The 20,011-nt window shown below is 40.8% G+C and overlaps 1 protein-coding gene across 1 annotated transcript; it reads left to right on the top strand.

Moving 5' to 3' along the window:
- Positions 1-1,781: 1,781 nt before the first annotated feature.
- Positions 1,782-19,061, top strand: LOC139710546 (trace amine-associated receptor 9-like). The gene is made up of 4 exons (XM_071622481.1): positions 1,782-1,917; positions 11,272-11,454; positions 16,221-16,304; positions 17,953-19,061. Exons 1-4 carry the CDS (start codon positions 1,782-1,784, stop codon positions 19,059-19,061), a joined length of 1,512 nt encoding a protein of 503 aa, XP_071478582.1.
- The last annotated feature ends 950 nt before the right edge of the window (positions 19,062-20,011 follow it).

Genomic DNA, 20,011 nt, shown 5'->3' with positions numbered 1-20,011 from the left:
TCCCACTCATCCCCCCTTCCCTCCTCCCCTCCCCTACCACTTCCTCCAAGCAAACACATTGCTGGTTGTACGTCCAGCCTTCGGTTAATACACTTGTTTGATCGTTGGTTCCAGAGTAAAACTGGTATCCAAATGTTGGGCAGAAGAGGAACATGGTTGAGGCACGATCTCGACTCCATCTCTATTCGGTCAAGCTGTCTCGCAAGTTATGCCCCCCCCCCCTCCTCTTCAAGATCTCTATTCTACCACTTTATTCGGAAGTCTGAGTGTAGTTTCGCAATCGCAGTGTAACTGCAATGTGTAGGATTTTGCACCGTGTGATGGAGAGATTCTGGCATAGATGATGAAGTATAACAGACATGACTTATGGCGGTGACAAAGATGTTATGACAATGATATGGTCTTATTTACCCAGGGTTGCCTCTTCAGTGTTGACACTTGTTCTGCCAGAGATCCCTGCCACGTAATGACTATACCCCAGCATTGCAAAGTACAATACCAGGGGCGGATCCAGGAATTCCGTAAAGAGGGGGCGCCTTTACAAAATTAAAGGGGGCGCTCGAACCCCTCCGACATTTTCTTCTTTTATTTCTTTGTTTGTTTGCCCGTGCGTTCTCTCTGGATCCGCCACTGCAGTACACAGTTTAACACATGGCTCGAGAGGGACAACGTGGGTTGAAAGATCTTGTCCATTGACGTACGCCTTGTCGATGGGATCTATTAAAAGTCATGATGGAGGCCTTGTCGTAGCAATGATCACCTCGTTGATAGTGAAGGCAATGATGATGCTGATACTGCTGATGATGGTGATGGGTGTTGTTGTTAGTAGTCATGGTAATGATGTTCGTAGTATTGATGACAGTTATAGCAATGGCAGCAATGAAGATGATGACAATGATGATTAAGACGGGATGGTAAGCTGATAAGTTGATGGTGATGTCGACAGTGACGATGGTGTTCTTTAGAGTGATGGTGATGGAGATGATAATGGTGATGATGATAATGATGGGTGATAGTGATAGGGATGGAAATGAGGATGGTGATTCCGCCGAGGCTGATCATTAGTGCTGGTGATGGGATGAGGGTGACAGAGATGATGACAGTGACGATGTTGATGTTAGATGGTGGTGACAGTGATTGTGACGGTAATTGTTTAGTGTTGATGGTGGTGGATGTTTATTGTTTTGTTTTATTTATACACGGGTTAAAATACTTGCACTCAGCCGTTTGGTTGTGTTTCAATAAGTCTGTATGATGTACAAAAGCAGTGATACAATCAACGTAAGATAATACATACACAATATATCAATCACAATGAAATAAGAAGATGAGAAAAACAACTAAAATATTACACAGCACTCTTTGGCAGATTCAGAAACAAAATCGCAAAGAGAAGTGCGCAATAAAAAAGAGTGATGGGTATGGACATGGTGATGGTGGTAATGGGTAGAGGTAGTGGTGATGATGATAATAGACACAAGTGATGGTGAGGATGGCGGTGGCAACCATGACGACGGTGCTTGTAATGTTGATGTGGATGGTGACAAATAGTGATGGTCATGATGATGATGATGATGATGATGATGATGATGATGATGATGATGATGATGATGATGATGATGATGGTGATGATGGTGATGATGATGATGGTGGTGGTGGTGGTGATAATTGTTGTGGTGGTTATGACGTTTATTGTGATAGTGATGGTGTTAACAACAGTGTAGGTGTTAACAGCAGTGCTGGTATATTGAATTTGTGTTGATAGTGACGATGGAATAGACATGATTGATGGTGATGGTGACGATGACCATGATGATAACAATGACATAGTTGTGACTGTGACAGTTACTGTGAAGACTATGGAGATCGTGGTGCCAATGGTAATGGAGATTGCGCTTGACAGGCTCCATTCCCATGGTAACGGTTTCATTATCAGTTACCACTGACCACAGCTCTCTTTCACATCCCTCTGCCTCAGGCTGTGTGAAACCAAAACCCTTGTCAAGGATTCTTATATGTTTCTTCAATGTGGGCTTAATAGCCTTATATTATGCTCTTATATACTGTTACACACATACACACACACACACACACACACACACACACACACACACACACACACACACACACACACACACACACAAACACACTCATTCTTCAATCTTCAACACAATACGAATCATTCTATGCCACACATGTATGATTTTCGTTTGAGATAGCAACCCCAGAACGATCAAAGACGACGTTCATTCACCATTTGTACTTTCATATAGAACACGTTCGATCCTGAGCAGACAAACTTCTCTATTTTTTTAAACATCAGTTTACTAAATGTCTGTAAACTGATAAAACTCGTTATATCATTTCGACTGACCGTACAACCTTTCTCAGCTCTCATCTAATTTTCGAGTAGTAACCCTACATACCTTCCATTCAAAAAAATACATATAATCCACGATGATAGCGTATTAACTTCCTTTTTCCTATCAGTGTGTTGCTGCAAATTGCTTATTTTAAGATGGCATACAATTTTGTTTCAGAAAAAAAAAGAAACCTACTGCCATCCGTGTGCCTAGATTTTTTCCCTAAATGCCACTATTACCATCCATAGTTAGATCGCAATATACAATCACAAGTGTGTATCTATAACATAATTGCATAATTTGGCAATGGAGGAAGCCGAGTTCCCGTGTTATTCTCATTCTACATGAACTTGTATAAGTTTAATATTATATTGTCTGCATGAGTATAATTATAAGCAATTATTTTGGAATGTTTAAATGACGCTGAAAACTATGATAGTGTAATTTATTGTCCATGAGAAATGCTGAACGTGCGTATTTTTGTGAAAACTGCAACGTCTGGAATTTGTATTTGTTACTTTCACTGAAGTCTGCAATATTTACAATGTCTTTTCTATATTGTTGATATTGAACTTTAACAAAGAATGCAAATAACAAGTCATTAGCGGCTATACGAAATACTTTTTGAGGAGAACGTATGACTCAAACTCCCTATATAACATTAAACTTCAGCCCATGGAATGATTATAATGTGAAAATAAAAGATAGTTCGCTGATAACTTGCTAGATAATGCACCGCCCCACTTCTGTTCGTCACTGTTTTTGTTTTTGCTTTTGTTTTTGCTTTTAAGTTCTATCATATTGGTAATCACAAGCGGTTTTCGTCTGTATTAAACACAGAGCGATACCAAGGTGGTAATGGCGGAATAAAGATATAATAATGCAGAATATCGTAGGAACAATTTTTCGTACAGCCTACGTCACAGTCGTCTTCATCCTTGTTCGTGTTATGGCGTCACCCAGTAGACGTATATTATGAAGTCATAATGCTATACAAGTACTCTATTGTTATCCCTCAAGCTTTGATGACAGTCAACTGTAGATGGCGCACATGCACTCCACGACTCAATCCTCATAAACCGAAATTGTCCAGCTGAATGACAATCTCTGTGCAATTCTACTGTATTGGAAAAAAAAAAAACTACGATGAAAAAACCAACAAAGAAAGAGAGGTCCGAATGAGAACCACTATTCACGATGAACAATGTGATGATTTAGGAAAGTCATTCAATAGTTATATCACTGAAATAAATAAAATGATAAAATCAAATATCAAAAAACAAACAAACAAACAAGAAATAAACAGTATCCGGGATGTAGGAAGAGGGAGAAGAAAAAAAGTAAGAAGAACAACAAAAGAGAAGACGACCATGATGATGAGGATGATGACGACGACGACGACGAAGACGACGACGACGATGATGATGATGGTGATGATGATGATGGACGTTACGTCACCCTATCGTGTTAGGACATGGTTGCAAGATGTACACCAGCCGAGTCAGCTGGAAACTATACAATGTATACCACAATAAGCCAGTTCGTAATAACCACTTTGCGCATGAGCAGAAATAGGTCAATTGTACCAACATGCATTTTGGTTTGTAAATTCACTGGGATACGCGTCTGTGACGTGTGACTATTCATGTGATCCTAATGCCCCAGTCACATAGACATCCCGGATCACCCCGGACCACCCCGGATCTGATCCGGGGAGAGATCCGTGTTGACGCCGGGAGGCCAACACAGCAACTTTTGGCGGTCAAAAACATCCGGCGTCATCCGGGGATTGCCGTGTGGGCAGAGCAATCAGGGGTGGTCCGTGTGGCTGCCGTGTAGCTGCCGTGTTGATCCGTGTAGATGCCGTGTTTGTCCGTGTAGACGCCGCGCTCTTCCGGCCTTATCCGTGTAGCTGCCGTGTTGATACCGTGTGTACAATCATACCAAAATCCCGGATCTCCCCGGATCTCCCCGGACGTCCCCGGATCTCCCCGGATCACCGTGTAGATCCTTGAGCTTCCGTGTTTATATGTGACTGGGGCATTATCTAAATGGTTCTTGCCAGCACGATGACGCCGGATGTTTTTTTTTTTTACCTCCAAAAGTTGCCGTGTTGGCCTCCCAGATATCCCCGGAACTACACGGACATACACGGATGTCCAAGGATGTCCAAGGCGTCAACACGGATCTCTCCCCGGATCACCCCGGCTCAGATCCGGGGTGGTCCGGGATGATCCGGGATGTCTATGTGACTTGGGCATAAGCATTTAATTATCATGCATAGAACCTTCGCACAAATTTGCACAAACTGGAAAGAGATTCCACTTCTCTAATACCTCCCTGGCTATACTTCAGCACATTTCAATCGGCGTTCAAATGCTGGAGGCGAGTCTCATATTACGTGGATCCGCCCCATAAGCAGTTTTCATTATCGAATGATTCTACGGTGCCAATATGAAAAGTGCTTGCTTTGTTGTGTTGTACATAATTAATGATGATGATTCAAAACAGCCCCCAGAAAAAAAAAAGCAAAAATAAACCCACCACCAACAAAAATAACCTGCACGAGATTACAGTGAAGACATAAGATCAGCAATTATGGGGATCACGTATGGAAAGAGACCGGGATTTGCCACTAGAAATTTGGAAAAATATAATTTGATAGCTATATTGATGCTGATATTAATAATGAGAATGATAGTCGACTCGAGATCAGGAAGTATTGAGAAGGAGTGGAATCTCTTCGCAATTTGTTCAAATTTATGCGTAGCTTCAATAGAATAAAACTGAATACTAAGCATTTCTCTCGCTGTGATATTCCATGCTCCAAGCTGCTATACGATTTAGAGTTTGGATATGGAGACCAAAGAAAAGGTTGTGATCTTAAATGAAGTTGTATCGCAGAGAAGATATTAAAATCCTGTATGAAACTTGGTGGTAATGTGACACGGAAAAAATCCTTCAGTTTTTTCCGATCTTTTTGTTACTAATACCTCAGGACTGGAAGAGGGAATACTAAAACGTCGTAAAAAGTGATCATTTTAAATAGCCATCTTGCGCACAATTTGTAAGTGTTTTCTTCGCAAGTCTCAACAACTAAATGATATATCTTTCGGATTAAAACTGGCAAATGCGTGTTTAGTAGCATTTTACACTTACAAATTTACATTTTAATGATCTTTCTTTGCATGTCCTGTTCTCTGCACACTTAAGCCCAATGCCCACTGTGCGACCTCAAAGTTCGACTGTCTTCGTCCTGCTTTCCACACAGTAGTCAATGGGAGAATATAGCAAGATTTCGTCGTTGATGGCGTTGTAGGAATGCGAGCCTAGATCTTTTTTTCTTTTCTTTTTTTTTTACCCCCTTCGATCATCCCGCTACGATCATCAAAACCCGACAAAGCGCGGCGGATCGTGGCTTGATCGCTTTAAATCGTCTCCATCGTATCTTCAACGTTTTAGAAGCGCGGAAGGTCGCCACCATCGCCATGGTCGCCGCCAAGTTTTGAACAATACATGTCCAAAACTTCCGTAGCGAGATCACCGTGTGTTGCGACATAAATTGTCGCCCCGTCAAAAATTGTCGCCCCGGCTCGGGGCGACAATTTGCGACGGAGTTCGCATCACAAATTGTCTCCCCGTCACAAATTGTCGTCTGGCGACAATTTGTGATGCTTGTGCAGTTCCCAATTTTTTGACCTCGATGGCGACAATTTGTGATGGCAAAATGAAACGCAGCTGCACAAATTGTCGCCGGCCATGCACTGTGAATTGTATGGTTGCTCCGGTGTTATGCTTTGGTGGGGTGGGTATGACTAGTAAGTTATGCGTATGTGTGTGTGGGGGGGGGGGGGGGGGGCTGCATGGTATGTGCTGTGTATGATATGTAGGTGCGTATTACCGGCTTGTGTATGCGTTTGCGCATAGCTGTGTGTGTGTGCGTGTGTGTGTGTGTGTGTGTGTGTGTGTGTGTTTGGAGTATAATACAATATGTGGAAACTGTGCATGTGTAGTGGTTGTATGGTGGTAGTGGTTTGTTTGTCTGTGTGTATACGTGTGCCTGTGTGCGTTCGTGTGTCTGTTTGTGTTTGTGTTTTGATGTTTGTGCGAACGAACTTTTTGGGCAGCAGCAGGCTCTTCTGTGGCAATGAAAATGCTTTCAACGTGTATGAGCACGTGTTTATATGCAATATTTCACAGCGGCGTTGATTTCAAAATAGTATGGGTGTGTCAATTTCAGCGGTGAGGCGGGCTAGGAGAGAGAGAGACCGAGAGAAAAGGCATACAAGGGAGGTACCCTCCCTAAATGTTATCTGTCTTTGATCATTTTTTCACTGCAGTCATATTCTTCCATCAGTCTTAACTTCAACTTCCATATCACTATTCTTTGTCCCAGAATAAGTTTGGCATGCTTTATGCATGAGCGAATAATTTCGACACGCCGTAAATAATTTCTCAATCGTTAGTTGATTTCAGCACAAACGAACTGCCATATGCACACCGCAAATACATACGTGTTTATAAACAAACACAAACAAACATTCAAACAAATCCTTATGATGCATATAAACCACCTCAACACACATTCTTCCATAATATACAATAGCACACACACACACACACACGCACGAACGGACACTCAAGTATCATGTGCGCGCGCACATACACACTTCCTTGAAACCTCACCGTGACTTTTTACATCGGAACTAGCCCAGCATCAGGACCGAACGCTACTTTGGCCGAGTACCGTACTCGTTTTCCCCAAAGGACGGGACGCTTCTCGGATTTGATCCACAGAACTCTATTCTGTGATTTGATCACGCACAGAAGCAAATTCTGCACACGGCACGCTCAACTACCGCCTGGCGTCGTGCTTGCGAAAACTCGCCAGTCTCGAAAACGCAACGCGGAAGAAACACGACTACGTAGAAGATGACGTAAAGAATCCTGGTTTAAGTGATGAATCGGCAAGGACATCTTATCGACAACAAGTATCCTTTTGATGTTGGACAACGCGGGGGTTGTCTTGTCAACGACAAACTAAAATGCATATGAAGGAGGTATTCTTTAGTAGTTGCTATTTCGTGTTCTTCTATTTCATACTATCCTTTAGTACAATGCATAGAAAGAAATATGATTCATGAAAAAAAAAGTAAGTTATCGCCGACAGTGGATTTAAAATACAGGCAAACATTACAGTTCAAGTCAAATGTTATCTTTTATTTTCGTCTTTTGGTGGTAGGGAGCATATGAGGTTCATTGTGCTGCTTACTATGTTCACTGCACAGCTGGGCTTCTGTTTCACAAGCATTTTCGAAAAAAAAAATGGTGAATAAAAGTTCGGTGTAGCAGACCAATACAATCAATAAAAGGAACTCCTCAATATGACTATGGCTTTCGGAGATGCCCCAATGTTGTTTGTTCGGTACTTTTTCCACGCGTTATGTCATAAGTTTTACATGTTTTCTCTCTGGAGCATAAGTCCCTGGGGGAAAAAAAAAGCAAATATGAAAGGACAAACCTGCCCGTAAAAGGATGGGGGGGGGGGGGGGGCGAGAGGAGGAGGTCTTATATGCTGTCATGATTATCTAATAGTCAGATAGCTTGGAGATAAGAGTGAAATGTATGCGCCATCTTCTGCTTTTTCTTTTCTATCTCTTCTTTTTCTTCTTACAGATGTTACCTTCACTGTCACTATGTATACTGACATCTCGACCATGATTACTTATAGTAGTCGAGATTTTTTTACGCAAGCACATTTTGGAGTCCTCGAGGTCAAAGCGCTTGGAGCCCTGCGACCCATTGCGATTGTGTGTGTCAGAGAGAGAGAGAGAGAGTGTGTGTGTGTGTGTGTGTGTGCGCGCGCACGCTGTGTGTGTGCGAGTGAGTGTGTGTGTGTGTTTGTGTGTGTGAATGTGTTTTGTGTGTGTGTGACTGTGTTGTGTGTGTGTGTGGATGCGTGTGAGTGTGATGTGTGTGTTGTTTTTCTTCGTTTACAGCTTGCAAGCAAAGTCCTTCAGAGCGAACAGAGAAGTAACATTCTTTTGCCTAATGCGTCTGAAAATGAAACCCGAGATACCTTAGGATGCGTTCGAGCGCTCTATAAAAGCGAACCAAAGCGAACTGAACCAAAGCGAACTGAACCAAAGCGTACCGTCCCGAACTGTGCCAGATTTGAAGCGTTCGAGAGCTCTGTTGAGTTGAGCTCTGTCATTCACCTGGCGCTAATACAGCTGTCCCGAACAAAGAGAATGATGTCTTTGCATTGTGACCTACGCGCATGATACGCGCATGCTTTTACAAGGAATTTTGGTACGCTTTTGGTACGCTTTTGGAGCACATCGGGAAGTACGAGTAGTCCACTTTTGGCTCTGTACAGTACGGTACGGTACACTTTAGGAGCGTTCGAGCGCTCCTCTGGCGCGGGTACCAGGGGCGGATCCAGGAATTCCGTAAAGAGGGGCGCGTTTACAAAATTAAAGGGGGGGGGGGGCGCACGCACCCCTCCCCCATTTTTTTTCTGTTTATTTCTTTTGTTTCAACAAAAAATAAAGGGGGGCGTGCGCCGGTTGCGGTCTGGTTGCGGTCCTCCCTGGATCCGCCAATGGGTACGGTACGGTACGGTTCGCTTTAGGAGAGAGCTCGAACGCAACCTTTAAGCCCCCGTTCCACTATCACGATTTGGACCCCGATCTGTCCCGATCTAGCAGATCGGGAGAGAGCGGCAAAAGCGTACGGGGATCGGAAGCATCGTAGCAGCAGCGTGTGGAGGTCGGGGTTGGAGCGGGCAGTTTTTCAGATCGGGAAGAAATTTTGAACCGGTTCAAAATTTCTTCCCGATCTCCCCGATCAAAATTGACATATTTTTAATCGTACGGCAAGCGGGGAGAGCGTAGTGACAGCGTAAACGCAGCGGGGAGAGCGTAATGACGGCGTAAACGCAGCGGGATGAGCGTAACAAGGTCTTTCTGAGCGTAGTAACATCGGCACAAGAACGGGAAGTAATTTTAGCTGTAATTTTCGAAGAAGAAGAGATGAAGAAAAAGAAGAGAAGAAAGCAGCGAAGCAGCTACCCAAAAGGCGAAGAAAGAGAGACTGCACGTGATGCTGAAAGAGGAGGAAGAGGACATAGCAGAATTTTGAAGAATATGAAATCATCTACAACAGTTTACTGGAGGAAGACGGACTATAAAAGCAAGGACATCAAGAAAAATCCTTTGAAAAATCAGCACGTCTTCGTTTATACAATGCATTGCTGCAAAAGAACCGTGAGTTGAGGAGGCTCTTCAAGTTCAAGTTCAAGTTGATTTATTTCACTTCCAACAAACAAATAATAAAAAATACAAAGAAACGCTCATATACACAGACGTCATGAAATCAGTACCACAATGCGATGAACAGAATAACATTGTAAAAGAGATACAGGCAAATTATCAACAGAGATACAAATAACAGTTACGTCACTGTGGTAAATGCATACAAAATATTGCTGGAAATGGACGGGACTGCTAAAAAGCAGAGTTTGTAGTATTAGAATGCAGTCCCCTCATAGAGAAAAATATATAATTGCAAAAAACAACAACAACAAATTTCCCTAAGCGGTAGCAAAAAAAAAAGACAGACAGAGTAATACACACATACATGCACACATACGGACGCACATTAACAAACACATGGCGGCTCTCTTGTAAGGAAAAAATTGATGAGAGGATAGAAAGATATAGTAGTGAAGAAGGTAGTAAGTCCGAGGTGGACAAGGGGGGGGGGGGGGGGGAGGAGGGGAGAGGAGAGGGAAATGGTGGGTCATAACCAGGGCACTGGAGGCACAGAAGCACGGGCTCGCTGATGAAGAAAGAGTAGTGAGAATAACGAAGCAACAACAACTTTGAAAATCAAAAGTAAAAAAAAAGAAGAATGAATCTTCGAGGTCCACAGTATATTTCTTCGGTTCTGCATGCTAATATGTTGACTGACTGCTGACCCACAGTCGAATCGGGGTACATCGGGGCACATCGGGCACTTTTCAGCTCTCTGAACGGGGGTAACAGCGTGATAAGATCGTATAGATCGTTCAGAGCGTAGATACAGCGTGCATTGATCGGATAACATCGGCAACATCGCACTAACAGCGTAGCTACATCGTTCTAAAGCGTACCGGCAGCGGCAGAGATCGCAATGTCTAATTCCCGATCATCGTAGTAAGAGCGTAGCAAGCACTTGGTAGTCGTAACTGCAGCGTACTTAGAGCGTTCTAACAACGTACTGTGTCCAGATCGGCTCAGGTTTTACCCGATCCTTCCCGACCTGAGAAAATTGTCAAATCGTAGCGAGAACGGCATAGTGGAACGGGGGCTAAGGGTACGCTACAAGAACGCTCCAACACTGGCATGGTACGGTACGGTACGCTTTAGTTCAGTTCGCTTTGGTTCGCTTTTAGAGCGCTCGAACGCACCCTTAGACAAAAATGTGTTTATGATGTCTCTGCAGGTATCCTCAAATTATCGTTTTTCGTATCGTTGTCGTACATCGACTTCGTACATTTATATATCACAATGCGGCTGTTTCTCGATTTCTATGAGATGAGACTGAAATGGTTCCAAATACAAGCTGATGGACTGATGGAGTGATAATGATTCCCCCTTAATCCCCTTATACATAAAGGATCCCCTTATTGAATACAAAGCAGGAAAACAATGCATCACTTGAAACATTATACAGAGGGGAAAAATGAAGACTAGAAATCCTTCACAATTCACTTCAAATTCAATCATTTCTCTACTTTCATGAATGAAATTAAATACGCGATACAAGGTGATACAGTTATCGATTATTCAACTGTTACAGTAGAGATCTTTTGGTTATCATATACTCATTGTGTATAATGATCTTTCGTTGTATTCAAATGTAGATACCATTTTGGTGTATCATTTCTCAACGTCCTCCGAGGCGGAGTGCTTTGATAACGAGGTTGCATTCGTGCAAGCCATTTCCGAGATGAAGGACGTCATGCAGAGACCAGACCACTCCTCAGAAGTAGTTAGCAATCTCAGTAGCTTCATTGTCACCTTTGACAATTCATCTTCTCACGCGAGTGAGTATAAGGACGTCAGGTATATGACATAGCGTACAGTTTTGTTACGGTTTATAGTGTATAATCCATAAGACTGTATAGGCATCAGTATCAGAAAAAGAATCAGGATCAATGAAGGCCTCATAACGAGGAGGAGAATAAAGAAGAAAAAAGAAATTGAAAAAAAAAAGAGTGAATGAAAAAGACGTTGGAGAGAAAAAAACACAAGCAGAAGAATATTCAACAAGGAGAAGAAAGAAATATAGAAACACGTTAAAGAAGAGAAAGAAGAAGAGAGGAAAAAGAAAGAAAGAAAAATATGATGATGGTGATGCGGGCGTTGACCAGTCACCTCCGAAGCACCAAGGTGAACCTGTCAAGTAAGTTGTAACTCTCGGAGATGAAGGTAAAGAAAGAAAAAAAAAGATGCAGGAAGAACAAGGAACGAAGTTGTAGGAGTGGATGAAGGAAAGACAACCAAAGAAGGAGCGGTTACAGGAAGAGTTAGAAATAGCAGTTGTGTCTGCAAGAGTGGTATAAGGAGAAGAAAAAAGAGATGAAGGAGGAGGAAAAGGAAATTGGAAAACAATAAAGAAAAGCAGAAGATGGAGCATCAAAGCGAAGAGGCAGAGGTATGAGAAACAGTTGAATAATGATGATAATGAGGAGAAGAAGAAGAAGAAAAAGAAGAAGAGGAAGAGGAACGAAAAAATATTAAAAATAAGCCGAAGATAACGAAGTATAACGAACAGGCAGAAAAAATAATGGAAGAAGAAGGAGGGGGAGGAGGAGAAGAAGAAAAAAGCTGATTTGGCTTCTGAACTAATGTTGCTTACGACAGCGATGTCTCAGGGAATATTGATTATAGGAACTAAGTAAAAAGAAGGATCCAAGGTTAATATAAAATAGGAAAAACAAAGATTCACTACACAGTATTTCATTTAGGTAAAACTCCTCCGTCATCTCTCTCCCTATCTCTTCACGAAACTAACTTCGTTTGGAGATGATTTACTAAGTAATTAGTTCCCAATGGAGTGTTTCTTTTCAGAAATTATGCATTAGGACCATTATTCCCTCTTGGCTGACTATTCGTTTTCGACTTAGACTCTAATGAACCGCAACAGAGATCAGGGTACTATTGTCAACACAGACAATAGGGAAAAACTTACTCGTGGTGACACAGTAAACAGTGAACAGGGAAATAATCTATGAAGACTTTTCGTCTCTGATGAGCGATCTCAAGTGTTTCGCGAGAGACGCGCTAATTAGCATGGAAGTAAAATCTATTCACCTCTTTTCTCCAATGCATGTTGCCAAACAATGTGCAATGCTTTTTGATGCCGATAAGTTTTTGGGTGTTGTCCCAGAAGAATGAAAGTATACCGTCATTACACAAGTGGGAATATGCTGTATTTCGCCGAGTTTAATCCATTGTCTTGATAACTTGATCTCAGGCGCGTCATTGTTTGTTTGTTTTTTTAATAATCGTCAGCTAATCACCACGATACATCATGATCCGAATTGAGCTCATTTATTTCAATGATAATAATGTCTATGCAACATTTTGTATAATAAAGAAATAAATTGATGGCAGACTTTAGTGGTCATCAAATCAAACAAAAACAACAGCAACAACAACAACAACAACCGATGGCAATGAGACGCTTGTGACTGTGATCTATGTTCGTCAAATTTCTGCAGAAGCAACGGCCTTTACTGAAGAAGAGAAGAAGAAGCAAAACATAGATAGAGCAATAGAAATGCATCAAAGAATGATTCATTCTTGTTATTGTAGAATTATAATTACTACGTGGGAACGTTTTCTTCAGTCCACCTATGGTGAACATGTCGTTTTATTTTATAACATTGGACATAAATGTATAAGTGGGTCGTCCATTGGTCTTGAGGCTAAAAAGCGGAGTACGCTTAAAGTAGCTCTTCTTTGCCTGTTACAACGACTGAAAACGCGGCGCGCGCGCACACACACACACACACACACACAAGGAGAGAAGAAATGAGAAGAATATAAAACTTTTTTTTTCTTTTGAGGGGGTGAAAAAAAAAAAGAAGAGCTGTATACAGCTAGAATGCAGTGTTGCAGTGGACTATGAAGTCGTGCATCGCCGAAGGAAATTTCAGTCATTAGCGCAAAGCGTTTTGATCATCTCACTTGGATACCATAGGACTGTCTTCCCAGCATTGATAAATGGAATCTGAATTCAACGCCATTCCGGACACCGTTGAGCTGGTTTTATTTTCTGATGAGGTTCTGTCTATCTATAGAAATGCATCAGTGGGACACCCCATCGCCCCCCCCCCCAAAAAAAAGAAAAATTATAATGGTGATAAGAATTGAGCGAATGTCTTGGACGATCCATCACCAAATCCAGTTTAATCACTCTCGTTAAATTTATAAACATGTGAATAAGGAAATCTTGAATATTGGTTATAACTCTCTATTTTGCTGTTGCCTTACTCATAAAAAAACACTAATGCAGTCTTTCTGACATTAGAAACTACATAGCAAAGAAAAAGAGGGAAAATGAAGACAAAAAATACCCACCAACAAAATTATAATGGATATCAAATGTACGCGTGCATGCTTTCCTTGATTTCATTGCTGCCCTTACGTAAGGATTGTGGTCCCCACTGCGTATTGTATGAAAATATCGATATTACAGACATAGTACAGTTTCGGTTGACATGGGGATTGAGGTTTACAACTTTTTTTATGATGATTTTTTTTTTAAGATAATGAGAAACCTCTTTGAAATGGCCGAGATATCCAAAACAAAGCAGTCCTGATATCTCTTTGAAATGGCTGAGATATCCAAAACAAAGCAGTCCTGATAAAAGGTGAGACAGACATAATATTAGAATCATTGTGTTTCCCTTTGTTTTTTAATATCTCAGTCATTTCAAAAACAATTTTCATCCAATGAAATTTGAATTCCTCTTTAATAGAATTAAATGACTTTTAACATTTCATAAAGTGGTTTCAAAAAGTTAAAAGTTGAATTCTCACCTATTTACATATCATACCATTCTTTCAAATGACGTGACAGTTGGAATATCAGAAAGTCTGTCGGCATATTATAGAGCACCCGTGTCGACGTGGTAGCCTTGGGATCTGTTGATGACGTCACTTGGTGAAGGTCGAGTCCCCGAGAAAGTATGTTTAGCACAAAACAACTTTAAAAAAATAACATGAAATCTATTTATAGGATAACTATCTTTATCCCAATGAAGAGTAAAACTTGTGAAGTCTTTAGAGATAGTGTTCAGTTCCATCGATTTTTTTTTCATTCCCTTTTCAATACAGTAAGAGAATTTAATTTAATGTCATAAATTGTATTCACTGTTCTACGCATCCATGTACGTTAAGGAGTTCAATCGAAAAGAGGAAAACAAACAGAGGGGAAAATATAAAGCAATGCAATATTCAAGGCACACTATTATACCAAAGGGAACACTTCGAATAGTAAGTTTTGAGAGAGAAATTAATATACATGTTGTATAAAATTTAGACATGCAGAAACACCTTCGTAAGCAGAGCTTGACTAGCATGACTAGAATGATATCCCAACCTGGTAAACTTATGACATAAAATAATCAATATCAAAGTACCTTATCTTCATGATGCCTGCGATGTTCTGCGGATGTTCTCTATGCCTCCTAATTTGTAAAAGAAGAATTTATTTTGAAAAAAACAAACAAACAACAACATGTGTTTCCATTGATACAGGGTAGTGTCAAAATGTCGTAAAAGCAACAACAACAATCGACGACAACAGAGAAACGCCTTGGCAGCACGCAAGTAAAGGGATTGGGATGGTGGGCATTAGTAGGTGTATCATAGAGTAATAATTATGAGGTCCTGATGGAGGTCTTTTCTTCAATACCTAACAATTTCGCTCCAGGTTCTATTGTCTGTCGTTCCATACACCCTCCCCATTTCATTACTTAGCTGGCAGAGGCAAGGAAGAACAACCACTAACCTTGAGATGGATCTTGCGCACACGCACACACACATACACACACACAAACATACTTAAGCAAACAGACAATTACGAGCCCACGTTATCCTGCTATGGACACACAATAATTATTATGTATACAACTAAAAGAAAGAATGATGTACAACGCTGCAGAGATCAGCCATGAAGTGTTTATGTTACAAAACAGTGAAGAAGGGAAAAGAGAAGCAATTGCAAAGAATGACAGAAGGAAAAGGGAAGAAGATGAGAATGGAAAGAATTGAAGGATGAAATTACGGAGAGATATCAAGATGGAGCGGAAAGTGCCATATGAGGAGAAGGGGGGGGGGGGGGGTATGGTCCGGAGGGCATCATTAGCAGGATTGACTCATGATGACGAAATGGGGGAAGAGCGAATGGGTTGACGAGGTTAATGATCACTCTCGCTAACTATATCCCCTTTTGTTCTTCACATTTTGCTGGTTGGTGATTCTTTCTGGGAGAATCATTTGGAAGAAAAATAAAAGCATCGTGTCTGTGCATGTGCGTCAACCGGACAAAGCATATCCAGTCCTAGGTCAACGCCACCCCTCCCCCCCCCCCCAAAAAAAAAAAAAAAATAAAAAAAAAATAGCGCCCTCACGGTACCGGCGGAAATGGCTGAAGAATGCACCAGAAAGGACGGCGATTGAAATACTACAAAAACTTTGCAGATGATCGTCCTATAAAGACTCTCCTCCATCTCTGAAACCCACTCAAATTCGCATGCGCGTCTTCGTCGAAGCATCTTGAACCATCTTTTCTTTGCAGCCGAGACAGTTCCGGATCAAAGTGCGTCAAAGGCCAGGAGTGCTTATTCGTCAGGAGCAGAGCCGCTGAAGGCACCGAAGAGAGGTAGAGTATATCAATTTTGAATATCTATTTCACTTTACGAGAAAAGCATGTTTTCTAAGAATGAGTTTTAATTGTTAGATTTATGCATATGATTAGCATACATATACATTTACATTTCTTTTATCATCAATAATATAATAATATTGTAGGAATGAGTATCCTTCTCGTGCTTTGGATGTCATCAAGTTACTCTTTCACTGAGTCATTAAATTCCAGATTGATTACGAATGATTTTGCATCACAATATTTATGGATAGTTTTAGAAGCGCCGAGTCAAATGTTATTTTTACGATACATTCATTTTTTTTTTTGATAATCGGATTTTCTGGTAAACATTTAGTCTTCATAAATTCTATTCAATATTCCTGTCAGGCATTTGCTATTTAAGTGTCCCAAAGTGTATTACTCGTATTCTTAAGAAAGGGCAAGTGCTTGTAAAATTATTCCTAGAAAACGAAGAAGAAATTTTATGGGAATGATGCCCAAGTAATAGTTTAAACAAGCTCTGAAGTCATGGATAGAATCTCACATGTTGTACCTTGTATCAAAGCGACAGAGAATTAGTCGATATTCAATGGACTCGTTCAATACTAATAGTGCCAAAAACAGAATTATTTACTATCTCTGCTTCTCCTTGATTTTTTGGTTAGTAAAATCCATAATAGTATCTTGATTTAGATGTTCCTTCAATTCAAGCAGCAAAACATTGTAGAAATTAATCTATTTTTTCTGAATGACAAAATGCCTTTCTACCTCATTTTTACTACAAAAAATAAGTAAATGTCCAAAAAAAAAAAATCGTTGATATCAAACACACAGCAGAACGATTGAGTTTTGCTTTCTTCATGTGCTATGCTGATTTTTGTAATGGATTCTGTGGATTGCCGGTCAAACAGATATAGATATTGCAGGCTATGCAAAACTCAGCATGCTGCAAGAGTTTTTATTCAAAATTAAAAAACATGAACAAAATTCACTAGTTTTAAGAAGCATATCACACTTGCTTCCAGTCCAAATTTATATACAGTTTAAGATATCTCTACAAGCAATTAAATGGTTTTATTTGCTTTGCTCGGTATTGTTCGAGAGCACTACTTCAAATTCACTCACTAGAAGAGAATTTTCAATCAGAAAGCAAAGATTTATTTTTCTTAAACAGAAAAATAAAGTTAAATGGAGAACGATAAGTTTTATGTGATGCTTCTATCTGACAATTCCCAACATTCATAAATTCAAATCTGCTTTGAGAACGCATTTCTGTGCAGTTTAAGTAAACGTGACACTGGGTACTGTGATAATGATCTTGCATTTTTCTCTTACCTATCTTGAGCGCATATTGACATGATACACTTTGTGTTTGCTGAACGCTATGATTCACGATATAAGTGAAATTAGTCATTATCATGAAACTATGAGTAATTGCTGCAAATCATAAGAAGCCATAACAACTAAGCAGTAGCATTCCAATCGCTTGTTATCCCTCAAAGCTCAGTCTATGGTAAATTGATATTGTTTTACCTGTCTTCCAATACCTTATCTAGAATTCTCACTTCGTTGGAAAACGTATACATGGCGCTGAATTGCAGATCAAGGATGAACCTTGCGGGGTTGTTCATCGCCTGTCTCTTACTCCAACAATGCATGACAGAAGTTACCGAGTTAGACATCGACATCGGCACAACGTTCCTCACGAGCACCAATGAAGCGGTTGCTACTGATGTCGATTATCTCGTCGCGGAAGATGGCAACTACACCGAGTCTTCCACTTTTACGATGCCTCTGGAGGAATCGGATTCGATAGATTATTGGCAATGGCAGCCAGTCGCCTTCATGTGGTGGTCCATACTCCAGCTTGCCTCGGCATTCATAGGCTTCTTCGGCAACGGTCTCGTCATGCTGGTTGTTTTCCAGAGGAAGGCGAAGCGGAACTCGACCGACAAGCTCATAGGGTCGCTGGCGGTAGCCGATTTCCTGACCTCTCTCTTCTTGGTCCCCGTTCCGGATGTCATCAACATACCCTCTACGTGGCTGGGTGAGCTCTACTGCAAGGTGATGTACACTGCTCGTTTCATGTGGATTTCCGTCAGCGCGTCTGTATTCACTTTAACCCTGATTTCTGTGGAGCGTTTCGTAGCCGTAGCCTACCCGTTCCGGTTCAAGACCCTTTTCTCCAGACAGCTGACGGTGACCTACATTCTGATCGTGTGGCTCCTTGCTGTCATCATGAACAGCTTCGCCTTCTTCATTTTCCACGTGGACGCGGACGCCCACCGGTGCGTCATCATCTTTCCTACGGCCAACGGCGGCGAAGTGCTTGGCATCGTGTCGTTCTTCCTGGTCCTTGTCATTCCGATCGTCGTCATGCTCACTACGCAGGGTCTGACCGCCTACCAGCTCCACGTCGAGGCCAAGCGTTTCCAGGGGGAGACGCTGCAAAAGATGAAATCTCAGCCATCCTTCCGTCTTATCCTCGCCAAGAAGAGAGTCATCAAGCTTCTCTTCATCATCAACGCCACGTTCATCATCTGCTGGGCCCCCAACCAGTCGGCCTATCTGGCCTTCAATCTGGGTCTCCTCGGCCCATCCTTTCTGTACGGTCCGTTTGACAGGGCACTTGTAGTCCTTGCCTTCTGCAACTCCTGTGCAAATCCCATCATCTATACCATTCAACACCGCCAGTTTCGAAATGCCATTAAGGCCCTATTCACCGGAAGCAAGGAAGCTTCAAAGACACCGGTATTTATGAAGGAGTCATAGTCTCTCATGGGGTAAGGAAAAAAGAAAAGCGAGCAAACAGACAAACAAACAAACAAACAAACAAACAAAAACAAACAAACATACAGGAAAATAAATTAAAAAAACAGGCCCTAAGATATGTACTTGAACAATCGACCATTATGAATCAACACAATACAAATCAAGTGGATGGTGATTTTGCATATTTATATATTCATCACATCACTTGAGTCTTAATGATTTTTGTTTTCTCTTACATGGTTAGATGTTGATGAAACTGAAACACTTATACTTTCACATATATTTAGATTGAACGGTTAAGAGTCTTAATCAGGAATTTTAAATGCAGTGAGCAAGTGTTTTAATAACATAAATGATGATAATATAACAATTGATCATACATGACTAATATATAGACAATATGCATCATGATTGTGTCTACCCAAGTTCATATGATATCTGTTTAAAAAGTAGGAAGAATAATATCAATATATCAATCTCGCTGATTTGTTTCTAAAAACATTAGCAAAGATACTACCTAACTGCAGCATATGTATAATAATGTTGCAGGGAGGTCTTTGAAATAATTAACGTATAAGTAAGCAATGCAGCTCAAAGATTACTTTCATTTTCATTCATTCTATACGTTGATAAGATCATCTTTTGTGAGTCACGCTTTTACGAAATTAGGTGCGTGCTATATAGCTAACACATATCAAATATATAAATAAATAGATTAAATGAATATGATATATATATATATATATATATATATATATATATATATATATATATATATTACATAATGTACACATACATCCGGGCTAAACACTGTCTTTCTCTGCATGGTGGCCCGAAATAAAAGCAAATATATAAATTTATTTCAAATCTTAACTGTCCAACTGGGCCACCAAAAGAGAACCTTTTTGGAAATTCGATGGATCCCTATATGTATGTATATTTCATTCTTA

Source organism: Diadema antillarum, unplaced genomic scaffold, assembly GCF_040938485.1.
Source record: "Diadema antillarum isolate AM-2024a unplaced genomic scaffold, OU_Dant_1.0 seq00001539_RagTag, whole genome shotgun sequence".
NCBI classification, from domain to species: Eukaryota; Metazoa; Echinodermata; class Echinoidea; order Diadematoida; family Diadematidae; genus Diadema; species Diadema antillarum.
This window is presented reverse-complemented; position numbering and strand designations above follow the sequence as displayed.